The sequence below is a fragment of the Rhinopithecus bieti genome, unplaced genomic scaffold (assembly GCF_001698545.2).
Source record: "Rhinopithecus bieti isolate Rb0 unplaced genomic scaffold, ASM169854v2 scaffold_56474, whole genome shotgun sequence".
NCBI lineage: Eukaryota > Metazoa > Chordata > Mammalia > Primates > Cercopithecidae > Rhinopithecus > Rhinopithecus bieti.
Window position 1 is genome coordinate 769,921 of NW_016822031.1, and position 16,209 is coordinate 786,129.

Genomic DNA, 16,209 nt, shown 5'->3' on the forward strand with positions numbered 1-16,209 from the left:
GCAGTGGTCACCAGGCAGAAGTGGGGAGAAAGAAGCTAGGTGGTGCTTTGGGAGGCTGAGGGGGGTGGATCACGAGGTCAGGAGATTGAGACCATCCTGGCTAACACAGTGAAACCCCGTTTACTAAAAATACAAAAAATTAGCCAGGTGTGGTTGCACGCACCTGTAGTCCCAGCTACTTGGGAGGCTGAGGCAGGAGAATCGCCTGAACCCAGGAGGCGGAGGTTGCAGTGAGCCAAGATCGTGCCACTGCACTCCAGCCTGGGCGACAGAGCGAGACCCCATCTTAAAAAAAAAAATGGTGGGTGGGATCTGTAGTGACAAAGGTCGCAGAGCTGGCAGCTGAGAGCCTGTCCCAAGAGGCAAGAGAAGGGACCACGTACACCTAGGCCTCAAGCCCCAGTGTGTGTTCCATTGCCCCATCAGACTTCACTTTCTATCCTTTTAAATGGTTTTCAAATCTACTTAAAGAGCTGTCCAGACCTTTTGTGTTTTTCTGTGCCTGCAAGGATATTTTACTAAGTTAACATAATGCACACAGGTAATTCTTTGCCTGATGATATTTTTCACTCACAATGTTACTTAGACCTTAAGAAAGGTAAAGCAGACTCCTTCCCTTCCTTTTAACAACTCCGTACTGGTGTATCCAGCACGATGAAGCTCTGAGGCCTTCTCTATTCACTGAAACAGGAGAGCAGACAGGTACAGTATAAGGAAGTAGAGAACAAGTTTGTTTGTTTTTTTAATAGCTGGCTCTAGAATTATTTTAAGATGACTGTTGGTCAAGGAAAAAAATATTTTCTAAGCTGCCTAGGGTAGAGGGTGAAATACAAAGCTTATTTGCACAAGTGCTAAAAGTTGCTTGCTTGCTGAATTGAAGTGCATGAAACAAGGAGGAATTTGTCTTGCTGAAAGCGGGAGTGAAAATGTATAATGGAGAGGGATTCTCCCTGAGATGACAGAAGGCTGTACACTCTGGGTGATCTTTCTATCTCTGGGAGATCCAAATTTACAGAATGTGGGGTAATTTTTTTTTCTGGGATGAAAATACAGAATCTTAAAAATAAAAGCCAACGCACTTCCCATTCCCAGTAATTCTTGTCCTATAGCTTCACTGCTTCAGGGAAAGCACAAATAATGCTGAGAACAAAGAAGTCTTTGCTTAGCTTTTACTTTCAAAGTAGACAAAAGGGGAAAAAAAAAAGAGTGCAGCAGAAACAATAATCTGGAAAGCAAGGTTTTCACTTGCAAGAGCCAGGCTAGTTCGCAAAGGAAAGGAAAAAAAAATTTGTGATTTTAAGAAGCTAAGAAACTACTAAGGATTGAAGGGGTTCAGGTCATGCCACCCAAAAACATGCCACTTCAGCATAAGGATTATTTCAGCTGAAGGCACTGAGAATCAATAGATGCAGGAAGTGTTCTCTGCTCTCCTCTCGTTTGCCTAAAGGTAGGGAACACATTTTCCTTGTGAAGGTATTGTCCTATAACCAAACTCAGGTCTGGCTATTCACAGTTTGAAAAGCCAGATACATGAGAGGCGAGGTGTGGTGAAAGGAAAGCAGTTTTAATAAAATGCTATCAGTTGAGGACATGCCCGGACTCAAGTCTCAAAATGATATTTCAAATTGTAAGGCTGAATGAAGGGGTTTCTAAACGAGAAACCTGGTATGGGAAACATGCAGGAATGGTGCAGAGTACAGGTTTGCATGTCTTGTTCAGATGGCTATCTTGAGTTACTGTCCACCCGGAGTACTAGCTGGTCCCATCTCGACTGCAACCAGGTTGTAGATTAACCACCTTGAAGTAATGTGCAGCTGGGTCTCCAGGCCTGGGCTGTTTCAAGATTAGCCCCTGGAATTTCTAAGCAAGCATATAATTAGATAAGCATGTATATGTTGGTCATAGGGTCATGGTATAAGGGAGTGTCCAGGGGGAAAGAGAAAGAAAAAGGGAAAAAAACATTTAAATACATGTTAAGGCTAGTGGGAAGGGCTTTAAAATACATTTTAAAGTTGAGACTCTTGGTTACAACTCCCCATTGTTAAGTTCCATTCCATTTCTAAGGAAAGGGGGTGACGTGCTCCATCTAGCTACTTCCTGCTGAAACGGGGTGCAGTTAAGGGGCAGTGGAATGGAACCCCACCACTTGGAGTGGAAAATATTTGTGAGTCCATGGGCTTAAGGAAGAGATGTGCTACAGCATCATGGTGAGTGTGTAACTGCAATAGAGTCTATAGCGGCAGAATAAACCTAGCTCTATAATCATGGCTAAAATTATGAGCAACTTTTTTTCACCAGGAGGGGCCTGATCCAAACCATGAGGACAGCCATTGACTTAGAACATTGTGGGATAAGACATAGCATTAATTTGCTTGTGCATGTCTTACAGGGCTGAGGATTCGTTTCCAGAATTATCTAGGATGTACACATACCACTGAGTCTTAATTATAGTGCACATTCCCCACTATCAATTGTGCTTGGAGGTCCTATGGGAATATGACAACAGGTTGGCTAAACTTACATATTCAGCAGGTTGCAGGAGGGGCTACGAATATTCATGAAGGTGGTCCTGACACATGTGCATTGAACAAATATGCACGTAACATATGACCCATGTCATTTTGGGGTGGAGACCTAATATTTAAATGTATTACAATTAGGCCCTATACATTAAAAGGTATTTTCAGGACAGAAAGGTACGCAAGTGTGCAATTTCTGTAAACCAGCTAGAACTAGTCCATAGTCATTGGTCTTCTATCAGGTGAAAATTATTAAAGTCAGTCTTGTGTTAATTAAATCTGTAGTTACGGCTGATGGAACAGGGGCTGGGGGCCAATGAGCTTGAGGCCAGTGCTTGTCTGACTGTTAGAGAAAACAAAGCTTTTTTTTTTTTTTTTTTTTTTTTTTTTTTTGAGATGGAATCTCGCTCTGTCGCCCAGGCTGGAGTGCAGTGGTGCAATCTGGGCTCACTGCAAGCTCCGCCTTCTGGGTTCACATCATTCTCCTGCCTCAGCCTCCCGAGTAGCTGGGACTACAGGTGCCCGCCACCACGCCCAGCTAATTTTTTTGTAATTTTTTTAGTAGAGATGGAGTTTCACTGTGTTAGCCACAATGATCTCAATCTCCTGACCTTATGATCTGCCCGCCTTGGCCTCCCAAAGTGCTGGGATTACAGGCATGAGCCATCGCGCCCATCCAGCTTACTCTTTAAGTGTAGGCATGTGTCACTTAACCCTTGCCTGCATGGTCTTAGGTCCTATTTATAATTTGGTATTTTGTTGTTACAAGAGTCAGTTTTGTCAGTCTTATAATGTCTATTTTAATGTTAGTGGTGGTCACTTGGGCCTAAATTCCTAAATTTCACAGGGGGGTGGGCACAATGAGTGAGGTGTGTCCAATGCCCACTTCCTGCCATACCCTGAACTAGATTTTCAGGGTTTTAGGGATCCCCTTTGGCCAAGAGCAAGTCCATTCAGTCTGTTGGGAGGCTTAGGATTTTATTTTTTTAGTTCATATTCCTTTTATGGTCAACATATGCCAGAGGCACTATTGAGATAAACAAGTCAATTTTGTAACCCGGTTTTTTGGCTTTTGGTTTTGGTCTCTTATGCTGCTTAATTAAAGGAATTTTCTGAGTGCCTGCCCACCTCCATTCCCATTTGGCCTAAAACATTTAATTGGCTGTAAGTCTTCTGACTCTAACGCCCTTTACCATAGGGGTCCCACTGAGGAACAAGATGGACCCAGGGCAGCCAGTCACACCACCCCTGGCATCGATATGGGACAAAAGAAAAGCTTGGCCATCGATAATGCCTCTGGGGTTGAGGGAGCTTCTGAGTTGGTGAACACATCCACGTACTAGAAGGATGGTACATCCCACCTACAAGGGGATAAAGCCTGCACTCAGGAACCTTCTAGACCTCACCCTATGTATCACTTGTTCATTTGTATCCTTTATAATAAACTACAAGTAAGTGTAGCATTTTCCTGGGTTCTATGAGTCATTCTACTAAATTATCAAGTCTGAGGAAGTATTGGGAGAACCCCTGACTAATCTGGGGGCCTGATACTTGCAACTGGCATCAGAAATGAGGGCAATCTTGTGGGATTGAGCCCTTGAATCTGTGGAATCTGATGCTAATTCTGGGTAGTTAGTGTCAGAATTGTAGGACACCTAGTTGATGTCAGAGAGAGAAGTGTTGTTGGAAAAAATACCATTTATTTGCTGTCAGGAGGGAAAAAAGCCCTCAGGCCCCTGCCAAACTTTACAGTTATTTCTAATCGCCCCTTACTCACAGCACATTGCAATTCTATTAGTCTGTTACTAGAACATGACCTGCACTCTTGATTTTCATGCGGCACCCCCTATCCTACCACAAACACAACTAATTACTTCATGGACAACGTTACTTGTGATGAAAAGCCTTCCCAGATCCTTACAAGAATTTATCTTTCTCTCTCATACTTTTACTTTATATAATGTATCTTTATGGCACTTTCACAATCTATTTTGTGTTAGTGGGGGCAAGAAATGCATAAAGAATTAAAAAAAATTTTATTGTATGAGGGACATTCTACAAAATACCTGACCACTTCTCCTCAAAACTGTCAATGTAATCATGTCCAGACAATCAAAAACGAGGAAATTCTAAGAAACGATTACAGCCAAGAGGAGCCTAAGAACACACAATGACTAAACACAATGTGGTATCCTGGATGCATGCCTGGAACAGGAAAAGGACACCAGGTTCAAACCAAGGAACTCTGAATAAAATATAGAAAACAAATAAACAAAACCCGTTGTAGATAGTACAAATACACAGGAAAAACAACTGTTCTTGAACAACCTAAAAACTTCTTACCAGAATTAATTTACGTACAAATCATTAGAAGTATGGCCAGTAAAACCACTATTTGATTACATTTTGTTAGCTCTTCAATTTACTCTCTCTATATATACATTTTTTGTTTTGTTTTGTTTTTTTGAGACGGAGTCTTGCTCTGTTGCCTAGGCTGGAGTGCAGTGGCATGGTCTCGGCTCACTGCAACCTCTGCCTCCCAGGCTGAAGCGATTCTCTTGCCTCAGCCTCCCGAGCAGCTGGGACTACAGGTGCCTGCCACCACATCCATCTAATTTTTTTGTGTTTTTAGTAGAGACAGGGTTTCATGTGTTAGCCAGGATGGTCTTGATCTCCTGACCTCGTGATCCACCTGCCTCGGCCTCCCAAAGTGCTGGAATTACAGGCATGAACCACCATGCCCGGCCTACTTTATATATTTAAAAGGAATAAAGCGGCATGGCTTTAAAGACAGATTTTGAGTAATTTGGTAAGGATTACCCTATTTTTTCTCCTAAATTAGTAAAGAGTATGTATGTGTTCAAGGAATGAATAGTATTATGGGCTGGGTACAGTGCCTCATGCCTGTAATCCCAGCACTTTGGGTGGCCAAGGCAGAAAGATCATTTGAGCCCAAGAGTTGAGACCAGACTGAGCAACATAGTGAGACCTCCATCTCTACTAAAATACACAAAATTAGCCAGGCATGGTGGCGCACACCTGTAGTCCCAGCTACTCAGGAGGCTGAGGCAGGAGAACCGCTTGAACCCAGGAGGTGGAGGTTGCTGTGAGCTGAGATTGTGCCACTGCACTCCAGCCTGGGCAACAGAGTGAGACTCTGGCTCACAAAAAAAAAAAAAAAAAAAAAAAAGGAAAAGAAAAGAAAAAGAAAAAATAGCTGGGCACGGTGGCATACTCCTGTAGTCCCAGTTACTTGGGAGTCTGATGTGGGAGGCTCACTTGAGTTCAGGTCAAGGCTTCAACAGATGAGTAAAACTGCCTTGAGTTTATCTTTTTTTACACTCAAAGGTGACTGTCTTTCTTCGTAAATAAGTTCCAGAAGAGCAACATATTCTGAAATGCAGGAAATAATTAGGTATCATTTTTGTTGGTCTTAGAAGAAACTAGATGTTACAAGTTGATCCGGAACTCAACATTTTTACAGATGGGCCCCTGTGGTGACTGACAGCTACAGTCCTTGGGGTCTGGCAAACTCAATGCTGCCTGCCCACCTATGCATACACCCCAGCCAGCATTCCCAGAGATGGGTCAGTGCCCTGGACCTCAAAAGAGATGCCTGGGATTCCTGGGGGTCTGCACAGTCTGTGAGAGAAGAGCTGTGATGAATTCTCCAGGGCAACCCTGAAGACCAGGGGTCCTCAATGTACAGCTGTAGAATTGCTTAATAGCTGGTGTTTATGAATGCCTGGAATGTGACTGTTCACCTTTCAACTCTTTCACATATGGGGAAACTGAGGTTCAGAGAGGTCCAGAATGCTGCCAAGGTTATCTATACAAAGAGTGGAGAAGCTGGAGTTTGCATTCCAATCTGTTAACCTTCAATAACCCTACTCCTTCTGCTTGGCTAGTGCTCCTAAAGTGTGCAGATGAGGCATACAAAATTGATTTTAGGTTTTAGTTTGGCAAGTTTAAAAATAAGAATTCTTATGTTTAACTTGAATCAGACAAAGACCCCAGTTGGCACATGAGAACGGTAATTCTGTAGATACTATTGCTTACCATGTCTAGTGCGTATATTTAAAAAAAAGTCAATTTGTGAAAATATTAAGGTGATACGTGAACACAGCCCTCCTGAATAAGTCTAATTTTGGAGTGCAGGGTCCTCCCTATCATTCTGCTTAAATTGACTATGGCTTCTGATCCTGGCCCTGCCAATTCTATATTTAGCGCCCAGTTCTCCAACCAACCCCTGTATTACTCTGAGATTGAATTATGAAATAGTAAATATTCACACTCTGCAGTTTTGTGAAAAAAGCATGCTTAGTTGCCAAATACTTTGTCCATTTGGTCTGAGTTCTGTTAGTCTCTCAGGTTCCTCTAAAAAACATATACATTTTAAAAATTAACCAACAGTCAGAATTATTAACCAATAGTCAGAATTTGTAGGTATTTCCTTCAAGGTGTACAAAGTCAAATGAGAATACATATGTCTGCTTTTCAAACTAGGGTACATATAAGGGGCAAGTGTTAACCAAGATTACCACGATGTGTCTTTCTAGAGGAATTATTACAGTATCTCAAGGAGGTTAAGATTTTTGTATTACAATGAAATGTGGAATGAGAATGCACAATTTATATTATGATTAATGATATAACATGAGACTAAACCAGTTCAGTGTCACGACTGAACAAAGTTTGTGTTAGCAAAAAGCAATGTGAAAACGCAAAGCAGCCGGGCGCGGTGGCTCAAGCCTGTAATCCCAGCACTTTGGGAGGCCGAGACGGGCGGATCACGAGGTCAGGAGATCGAGACCATCCTGGCTAACACGGTGAAACCCCGTCTCTACTAAAACTACAAAAAACTAGCCGGGTGACGTGGCGGCGCCTGTAGTCCCAGCTACCCGGGAGGCTGAGACAGGAGAATGGCGTGAACCCGGGAGGCGGAGCTTGCAGTGAGCTGAGATCCAGCCACAGCACTCCAGCCTGGGTGACAGAGCGAGACTCCGTCTCAAAAAAAAAAAAAAAAAAAAAAAAAAGAAAATGCAAAGCAGTGTTCAAATATAAGTCATTACCCTTATCAAGTTTTAGAATCCTTAAGTCTCCAGGAAGCCAAATAGCCTCAGGATTTATCTTGCAGGGTTGTATTTCCTCAAGGCTATCAGGCAGGTGAAATTGTGTAAACTGAGGAAAGTGTTTTAATAATGATGTATGAATTCTCCAAAGAAAGTATATTCTGAGAGGTCTTCTGAAAAAGCTATTCTAGAAGCCAGAGGCTCAGCTCAAAAGACACTGATGATAATCCTCATGAAAGAAAAGAGCCCAGACGCGGCGGGCTCTAAAGTCCCCTCAAACCAAATGACCAGCTCCCTACATATAGCTGGGCCTAATTACTATAACCACTGTCTCCCATGGTATTTCTTTTGCTTTTTCTACTGATCCTGTATTACTTTAGTTTGATAAAATATTCCAAGTGCCTCCCTTATTGTTCTTATCTACTGTAAAGGTATTTTATTATGAATTATGCCAGTATTAGATTTTCTTCTATGAACAAAGCCAACATCTATTTATTAGCAAAGTGCTAACAGAACTGGACCAAAGAAATTACAATTCCATTCTCATTTCCTATTATAACTCCACCAAAGATATCTTAAATGCCTGCATACATCGCAAAGCCTACCAGGGGGTGGTAAGTGATTTTTCAGTTAGAGTAACCCTTCAGTTTTCAAAGAAAGAAATCATTATTGCATTTCCGATGAACTAATTACTTGTATCTTTTTTTTTTGTTTCTGAGACGGAGTTTCAGGCTGGAGTGCAGTGGCATGATCTCAGCTCACTGCAACCTCTGCCTTCTGAGTTCAAGCAATTCTCCTGCCTCAGCCTCCCAAGTAGCTGGGATTACAGGTGCATGCCACCACGCCCGGCTAATTTTTTCTATTTTTAGTAGAGACAGGGTTTCACCATGTTGGCAAGACTGGTCTTGAACTCCTGACCTCAGGTGATCCGCCTGCCTTGGCCTCCCAAAGTGCTGGGATTACAGGCATGAGCCACCGTGCCTGGCCACTTGTATCTTTTCTCTCACTTCCTTGGAAGGATTTTCCTAATGCAGCAAGCCCACTTTGAGTCACACATTGGATCTGTTTAGCATACTACTGAAACTCAATATCCACAATGGCAGTAACAGCTAACACTCAATGTTATTTTGAACGAGGCCCTATTATAAGCCCCTATTATTTAAAATCCATATGTCAACTCATTTACGCCTCACAAAACTCTCTGAGGCAGATATTACTTGTATTTAACAAATGGGGGCATTAAGTAATTTGCCGATGGTCACACAGCAGCTGCACTCCTCTACAGTACCTCTCTTCATGTTCTACTTTATGTTAGTCTACTGTTCGTGTGCTGGTTCCACAAATTAGATGTACACTTACATTCTCAGTATTAGTTTTCACAAAAAATGCTGTATGACAGCAAATGCATACATACTTTGTAAGCTTTCAAGTGTTACATAAACGTCAAATAGCTTATTAAAAACTACTGGCACCTATAAATAACCCAAAAGACAGATGGTAAAATGTAACCCTTACCTCTTCTAATTGCAATAGTTTGGGAACTGAAATCTATTTTCCTGGAACAGGAATGGGATTCTTTCCACAACTATTTAGGAACTCTCCCTCTTATCAGATGGAAAAAAAAATGAAGTGCAAATCCTTTTTCTGGGACATTTAAATCATACTTCGCTTCCTTTACTATTCTCAAGAGATGGCTGATCTGAATTGCTAATTGCCCAAATACTGCTAGTACAGAAATGCAATATTTAAGGCTTTAGACTATTTTCCTTCAGTTCTCTGCAGTCGCAGTGAAATACTTCAAGTGCAATTTTTGCTGAACTCTTAAGATTTTCAGCAGTGGAAAAGCTGTGGAAATGGAAACTTACCCCCAATATATTTCAATTTGGAAGTTCAACTTCAATGAAAAATCATAAAAATGTAAGTTTTATTGAGTGCCTATAGTGTGCATGGGCCTTTATTAGACAAGCCAAATTCAGGCACAACAGACACAAGATCCCTGGCCTCAGGTACCTTATGATCTAATTAACATAATACATATTAGAAACAGTAGAAAGACAAGTTACATGTCAATGCCCAATGACTAGAGTCAACATTAAAGAGTTGTAATTTAAGTAATCCAAATTGACATCTAATCCTAAAATCATTTATAAAATGTATTTGGCTTCGGAATCCACAGGACTTCAAACAAGCAAAGTTTCACTGCAGATAGACAGTTACAAAGATGCAAGTACACTGAAACACTTAAGAGCCTTATTAATGATTTTTGTTATTTTGGATCTTCTGTTTTTTTCTTATTATGGTCCGAAGCCTCCTTAATACCAATTTATCAGACAGAAGCATGTCATCTTGTTGTTCAAGATAATCCAGTAAATTTTCAGTCCATTCAAGTGCAGCTTTATGGCTAATATGCTTCTCTGGATTCAGTTCTGTTTTTCTACTCTTACTGGAAGGCTTTTGCTCAGCAGCCTTGGTCTGGTCCTCAGCACTTTCACCATCAGCCAGCACCTGACAGCTTGAGTCATTGCTCCGAGAGTCGAACCACTGATCAATAGTCTCAATGTCAACATGTTCACATTCTTCTGTGTTCTGTAAAACTGTTGCTAAATTAGCTGCTAAAATGGCTCCTTCATCAATGTTCATACCTGAATTCTCTTCATTGCCAGGGAAAAGTTTTTTCCATGCTTTGGTTATGGTACTTGATTTTACCATGTTCCAAGCTCTTGACACTTCATAAATTGCATCCAACACTGTCAAGTTCTTCCAAAATATTTTTGGGTCAATTCCTTCATCCATGTATTTCTGGAGAAGTCCTGCTCGGTAGTATCTTTTTACAGTGGCTAGAACTCCCTGGCTCATGGGTTGAATCAGACTTGTGACATTTGGTGGCAAATACTTCACAATTATTCTGCCATCATCTGAACTCAACATTTCTTCATTTGGATGTGCTGGGGGGAAATCTAAAAGCAGCACTGCTTTCTCTAAAAGTCCCTTGGATTTCAAATGCTTCTGTACCTGTGGCACAAAGTACTTTTCAAACCACTGTCTGAAAACAGACTGTTCTATCCATGCACCTTTTTGACTGTAATATGTCACAGGAAGGTTTGAAAGGTCAGTGCCTTTGAATGCTCGGGGCTTTTTGGCCTTCCCCACAACACAAAGATTAAGTTTGTGTAAACCTGTGGCATTTGCGCAACACATAATAATGATTCTCTCTCTGCTTGACCTACACCCAGAAGTACTTTGTTCAGTTTCAAGAGTTAATGTCCTTGATGGTAGACATTTCCAGAACAATCCAGTTTGATCAGCACCATAAATTTGCTCTGGTTGTAGATTCTCTCTTTCAACAAATTCCTGAAAGCTACCACAAAATTCACTGGCAGCAGTTTCATCTCCTTTTAATTTTGTTCCTTTACCAGCAGCCTTTGGAATACCATGGCGCTGCTTAAATCGAGTTAGCCAGCCTGACGATGCATTAAAATCACCTTCCATCCCCAAAGCATCAAAAAAGAACTTGGCTTGTTTTGCACAAATCGTTCCGGACACTGGAATCCCATCTGTTTTCTGTTGGTTAAACCACTCTATCATAACTCTATCAAGCTCCTCATATGTTGATGACTTCATAGATTTACGTTTGGATACCCCACTGGTAGGATCTGAACTGTTTGCATAGTTTATAATCCTTTCTTTGTTCTTTTTAATATCACGAACTGTGGATTCACCGATTCCGTACACCACAGAAAGTTTTTTGAAAGAGATGCCTTCCTCAAGTTTCTTAATAATGTCAAGCTTGTCCTTAATTGTCAACACTACACGCTTGCGTTTCCCCAACATTTTAAGTGTCTAATATTTTAGCTGATTACTAGACCAAGATAATTAACAACTAAGATTTGAATACAAAGCAACTAGAAAATGAGGTTGTAAGATTCCTCCTCTCACTTCCAGGGCCTAGATGGATAGTGCAATGACCAATTTCCTGACCAGGTCTACATGAATCTCTCTACTTGCTATTTTAAAACTTACAAACTTTCTACAAAAAAGCCTAGCTCCAATTAACTCTTACCTTCTTTCTCACTTAGGGTTTAGAGTCTTTGAATGAATTGCAATCACACTAGAGGTTAGAAACTCAATCAGTGCTGTATTAGTAAGGCCTCTAAAACAGTAATATTGCATACTCAATTCTTGCCCTCCTTGCAGGTAATGTTCTTTGCCAAAATAGCCACTAAATCTCAGGTGGAAGTATTTTAGGAAATGTGCTAGGGAGTAAACAGTTTAAGTCAAGAGAGGACTTGCAAACTTGACATACAGGAAAATACAATGGGAAAACTCACCCGCTGACTATGCGGTCTTTGTCAAGCAGTGGATTGTATGGAATGCTGTCTCTCTAGGCAAGGACTCGGCTATAGGTTGCGCAAGTGAGTGCTTGTGGAAATCATACGCAAGAGAAGATGACCGGGACAGAAGTGAACAGTGCAAATAAGGTGAAAGTGGAACAGGCAGAAAACTCTCTACTTTAAAAAAGACTTAAACCTACTAGATTTGGCAGCTGGAAAGGAGGATAGTGGACATGTGACGTCACATTACTAAAGAAAGCATCAAAAAAACTGCATCGGTGGAAATGAGGACCCAAGGTAGAGGCTATGGGATGGAAGGCTCGGTGAAGATGATGTTACAATAATCCTGGTGAAAGACGATCCTCGATGGGCCAACAGAAGCAGTTCCTGTGAGGGCTGTATAGATACTCGGAGGCTCCAAAACCTAAAGGAAAACACCAAAAACATTTTCTTTCAATTCAACATCAGGATCTGTGGCATTATCCACATCTATCCTGCAACTGTGTTGAGAAAATTAACGCTTCCTATCAATGTGATAGGTAAATACGACAAATAATGCTTTTAGGCATACTCTAGGGTGACAGGGAGAGGGACCTGAAGAGCCTACCTCCTGAAATTAAGAGGTCAGAGAGAAGCCGCGTTAGCGAGGGCCTCTCCCCGCTGGGCGAGCTTCAGAGCGCGGGACGTCTTTCCTCCCGCGGACGGCGCCCGGATTCCGCCTGGACGCCGGCGACCTGGGTGTCACTGCCGCAGCCAGCCAGCCAGCCGGCGGCCACTTGGCACAGGGAACGCCAGTCCGCCGGCCCCGGGCATCGCCCTGCGCCCGCCTGCGCGGCGCCCAGACCACACTAAGCGCAAATGGAGTCTCCTGAGGGAGGCTGGCACTGGTGGCGCGGCAGCGGCGAGGGACGAGCGGAGAGGGACGAGCGTCGCCGCAGAAGCCGGAAGGCGGGGGATTAGAGAGCACGCGCGCGCCCCCGCAGAACGTTGTGCCGGCGAGGGGGCGGGGCCTGCGCGGGTGAGCGCACGCGGCCCGGGGGAGGGGACTCTGGCGAGCAAGAGGGAGGGGCGGGGCCGGCAGGGGCGCGTCTCTGGGCGCCGCGTGGGTTCCACTCACCGCCTGGCCCTTCGGGGGACGGACTGCCTCCCTGGCCGGCAGGGGGCGGCACACGAGCCTTGTCCTGGCGCTTTTCCCAGTGGCCCGGCTCTGCGTACGAGGCTCTTCTCTCCCGGAGGGGAAAATTTAAAATCTCTGCCCCAGAGGGCTGGGTGGGAAAGCGGAGAATCCTCGCGTGCCAGGAGCGGGCTGCGAATGGGGCAGGGCGAGCGCACGTGGGGCGTGTTTACAAACAGCAGCCGCGCCGCTGTGCGGAGGCGGTCCGGGTGTTGGAGCCCAGCGTCAGCGCGCGTGGAAAGTGCTGGCCCAAGCGAGGATCATGAGGCACGGTAGGAGCCGGCGGACGTGGGTTCGGGGTAGGAGCTGGGGCGTTCACTCGGCAACACCCAACCAGACAAGCCCAGGGTGCCCAGGCGCGGCGGGCGGCGGTTGAGCTGAGTGTCGGGTCAGCGCTCCCTGGTGCTGATGCTCCGGAACTCGTCACCGTCGCTCTAGAGACGGACCTTTTGCAAAATCGACAGCACCTGGGAGACGCGGGAGCCTGTGGGAGGCGTCATGGTAAATATCCTGCCACGCCTTGACGCCCGGGGCTTCTCAAGTGGAATCAGGGCATTGCGCTTTGTCCGAAATTCCCTTTATTTGTTTCCAACGGAGACACTTGCGGAAGGGTCACCGCCTTCCCGGAGGAGGAAGCGGTGCAACTCCACCTTGCAGCACCTGTTTCCTGGGAAACGCGGTCAGGCTGCCTCCCTTTCCGTCTTGTGTGTGCGTGTCACAGTTTGAAAAATTGAAAGTTCTTCGGCGAAGCGTCTCTTCCATATGAACATAAATGTAACGTTTTCGTTAACACAGAGTAACATAGTAATTCGTCATTTCTTTGACAAGGGCATATACTGTTTCTGGAATTTCAGAAACTTGGAGATGGAAATCAAAGCGAGCATACTGTAGAAAACAGATGTTGATTCTAAGCCTTCTGTTTGACTCCGCCGCCAGAACTGCTCAATTGCCTTTCTCAACATAGCAGCCTTCCACTATCTGGCATGACAGAAATTCTTTGATCTAGTTATGTTGTGAGGTTGTAAGTGGCTTTTGGAGAATACCTGCTTTTAGACCTCCCCTCCTCTGTGCCCTCCATTTGGCTTCCAACAAGTCAGCCCCTTTCTGGAACTCCTGGTTGCCTATTTTGGGTAGAATATAATTTACTTCATGGTAGTTTTATATAACTTTAAAAAAAATTCTTATTTTCCCTTATACCTGTGAAGAGCATGAAACACTGCTAGAACAGCACTTTTACTGCCACCCATGTGGAAATGAGGCAGCCTGTAACCAGATGTCAGCTGCCTGCCTTTCCCCCTCTCCCCCAAGTCTGCTGGAGTTGCTCTGTCCCAGGATATTTAAGTACAAAGGAATCCTGCCTCTTACTCTTCCTCTCTTTTCCACGGTATCTCTAGAATTTAATTTTCTTCCAGATACCACTTGCATTTTTCTCTGTTCCTCCTGGATTCTCCAGTTTGCTGTTTTGTGTCTTATAGCACTTCCGTTTTTATCACCTTGTGTAAGTTCAAATCTGGATACAGCCCACATTTCTTGATTTTCTCAAGACACCGCTTGACTCAAGGCATTTGTATTTAGTCGACTTAATAAGGTTTTACTAAAGGCAGTTGTGTCTTTACACAAAACAGTTTTATTGGGCAAACTTTCTCCTTTTGTTGGGGGAAGGGGTGGCTAGTTATGACTGACATTACAGCACAAGGGGGAGAGGACTTAAAATGTTAAGAACATGTGTATATATATGTATATATACATATATACATACATAAGAATATATGTGTGTGTGTGTATATATATATATGTGTGTGTGTGTGTGTATTTTTGAGACAGAGTTTCTCTCTGTTGCCAAGGCTAGAGTGCAGTGGTATGACCCTGGCTTGGGCTCACTGCAGCCTCAACCACCTAGGCTCAAGCGATCCTCCTGCCTCAGCCTCCTGAGTAGCCAAGACTATAGGCTACAGGTGTGTGCCACCATGCCCAGGTAATTTTTGTATTTTTTTGTAGAGATGAGGTCTTGCTATGTTGCCAGAGCTGGTCTCAAACCCCTGGGCTCAAGTGATCCTCCCATCTTGGGCTTCCAAAGTGCTGGGATTATAGGCATGTGCCATCCTGCCTGGCCAATAATAGATTCTTAAGGTGGTGAAACTACTCTGTACAACTATAGTGGTGGGCACATGTCATTAAACATTTGTTCAGATGCACAGAATGTACAACACCAAGAGTGAACCCTAATGGAAACTATGGACTCTGTGATAAAAATGTTTCAAGGTAGGTTCATCAGTTGCAACTGATGTTCCACTCTGGTGGGCAATATTGATAATGGGGAGGTTATGGATGTGTGGGGGCAAGGAGTATGTGGGAAATCTCCCTGTCTCCTGTGGAATTTTGCTGTGAACCTAAAACTGTTCTAAAAAATAAAGCCTATTTCTTAAAAAAGTAGGTACAAAAAAAAATGAGAATGTTGGGTGCCTAAGGCAACTTACTCTTTCTCATCTACTATAAGCTCAACACAGCACACTCTAAGCAGTTCTCCACTGGACACAGCTGGGTATCCTATAATTCATTTCAATTCTGATACCATCTGCCTGGAGTGTCCCCCCAACTTCAAATGCCAGTTGCAAGTAGTAGGTTGTTGTTAGGTTCCAACCCCAGCTGGGGTCTGAGGGGAGTTGGTGGATGGGTGGTGGGTAGTTGAAAGAACACTTGGGGGACTGTAAGCAGTTGAGATATAGCTTTATTCTCTCTCTCTCTCTCTCTCTCTCTCTCTCTCTCTCTCTCAGCCTTTGTTTTGGCCACTGCTCCAGCTGCAGCCCCTCTCAGCGCTGGCTCCACCGCTCCTGCCACCCCCAGGGCCTGTAGCTGAGCTCCCCAGTGTGCTTGCTGCTTCCTGGCTCCCCTCCCAGTCACCTGCAAGGTGGCCCAGCTCTCTCTTACAGAGTTAGCAGTGCAGTTATATTACTCACAGATAATAGTGGCTCAAAGCCAGGTGATGAGCCCACCCATAATGTGGTTACATAACTGTGTTTGTGTAATGCACGGGATTGTGCACCTGCACTCCGGTCCCGTTGTGTCATGCAGCACTAGACGTTTACCTCCACCAACTCTTTTCTGCAGTGCAG

The 16,209-nt window shown here is 43.9% G+C and overlaps 1 protein-coding gene across 1 annotated transcript; it reads right to left on the reverse strand.

Annotated features, from left to right (window-relative positions):
* Positions 1-9,486: 9,486 nt before the first annotated feature.
* TIGD2 (tigger transposable element derived 2) lies at positions 9,487-12,913 on the reverse strand. The gene is made up of 2 exons (XM_017860719.1): positions 12,530-12,913; positions 9,487-12,346 (listed from the first exon to the last, which is right to left on the reverse strand). The coding sequence occupies exon 2, from the start codon at positions 11,420-11,422 to the stop codon at positions 9,845-9,847; it is 1,578 nt and encodes a 525-aa protein (XP_017716208.1). The 5' UTR covers positions 11,423-12,346; positions 12,530-12,913; the 3' UTR covers positions 9,487-9,844.
* Positions 12,914-16,209: the final 3,296 nt, after the last annotated feature.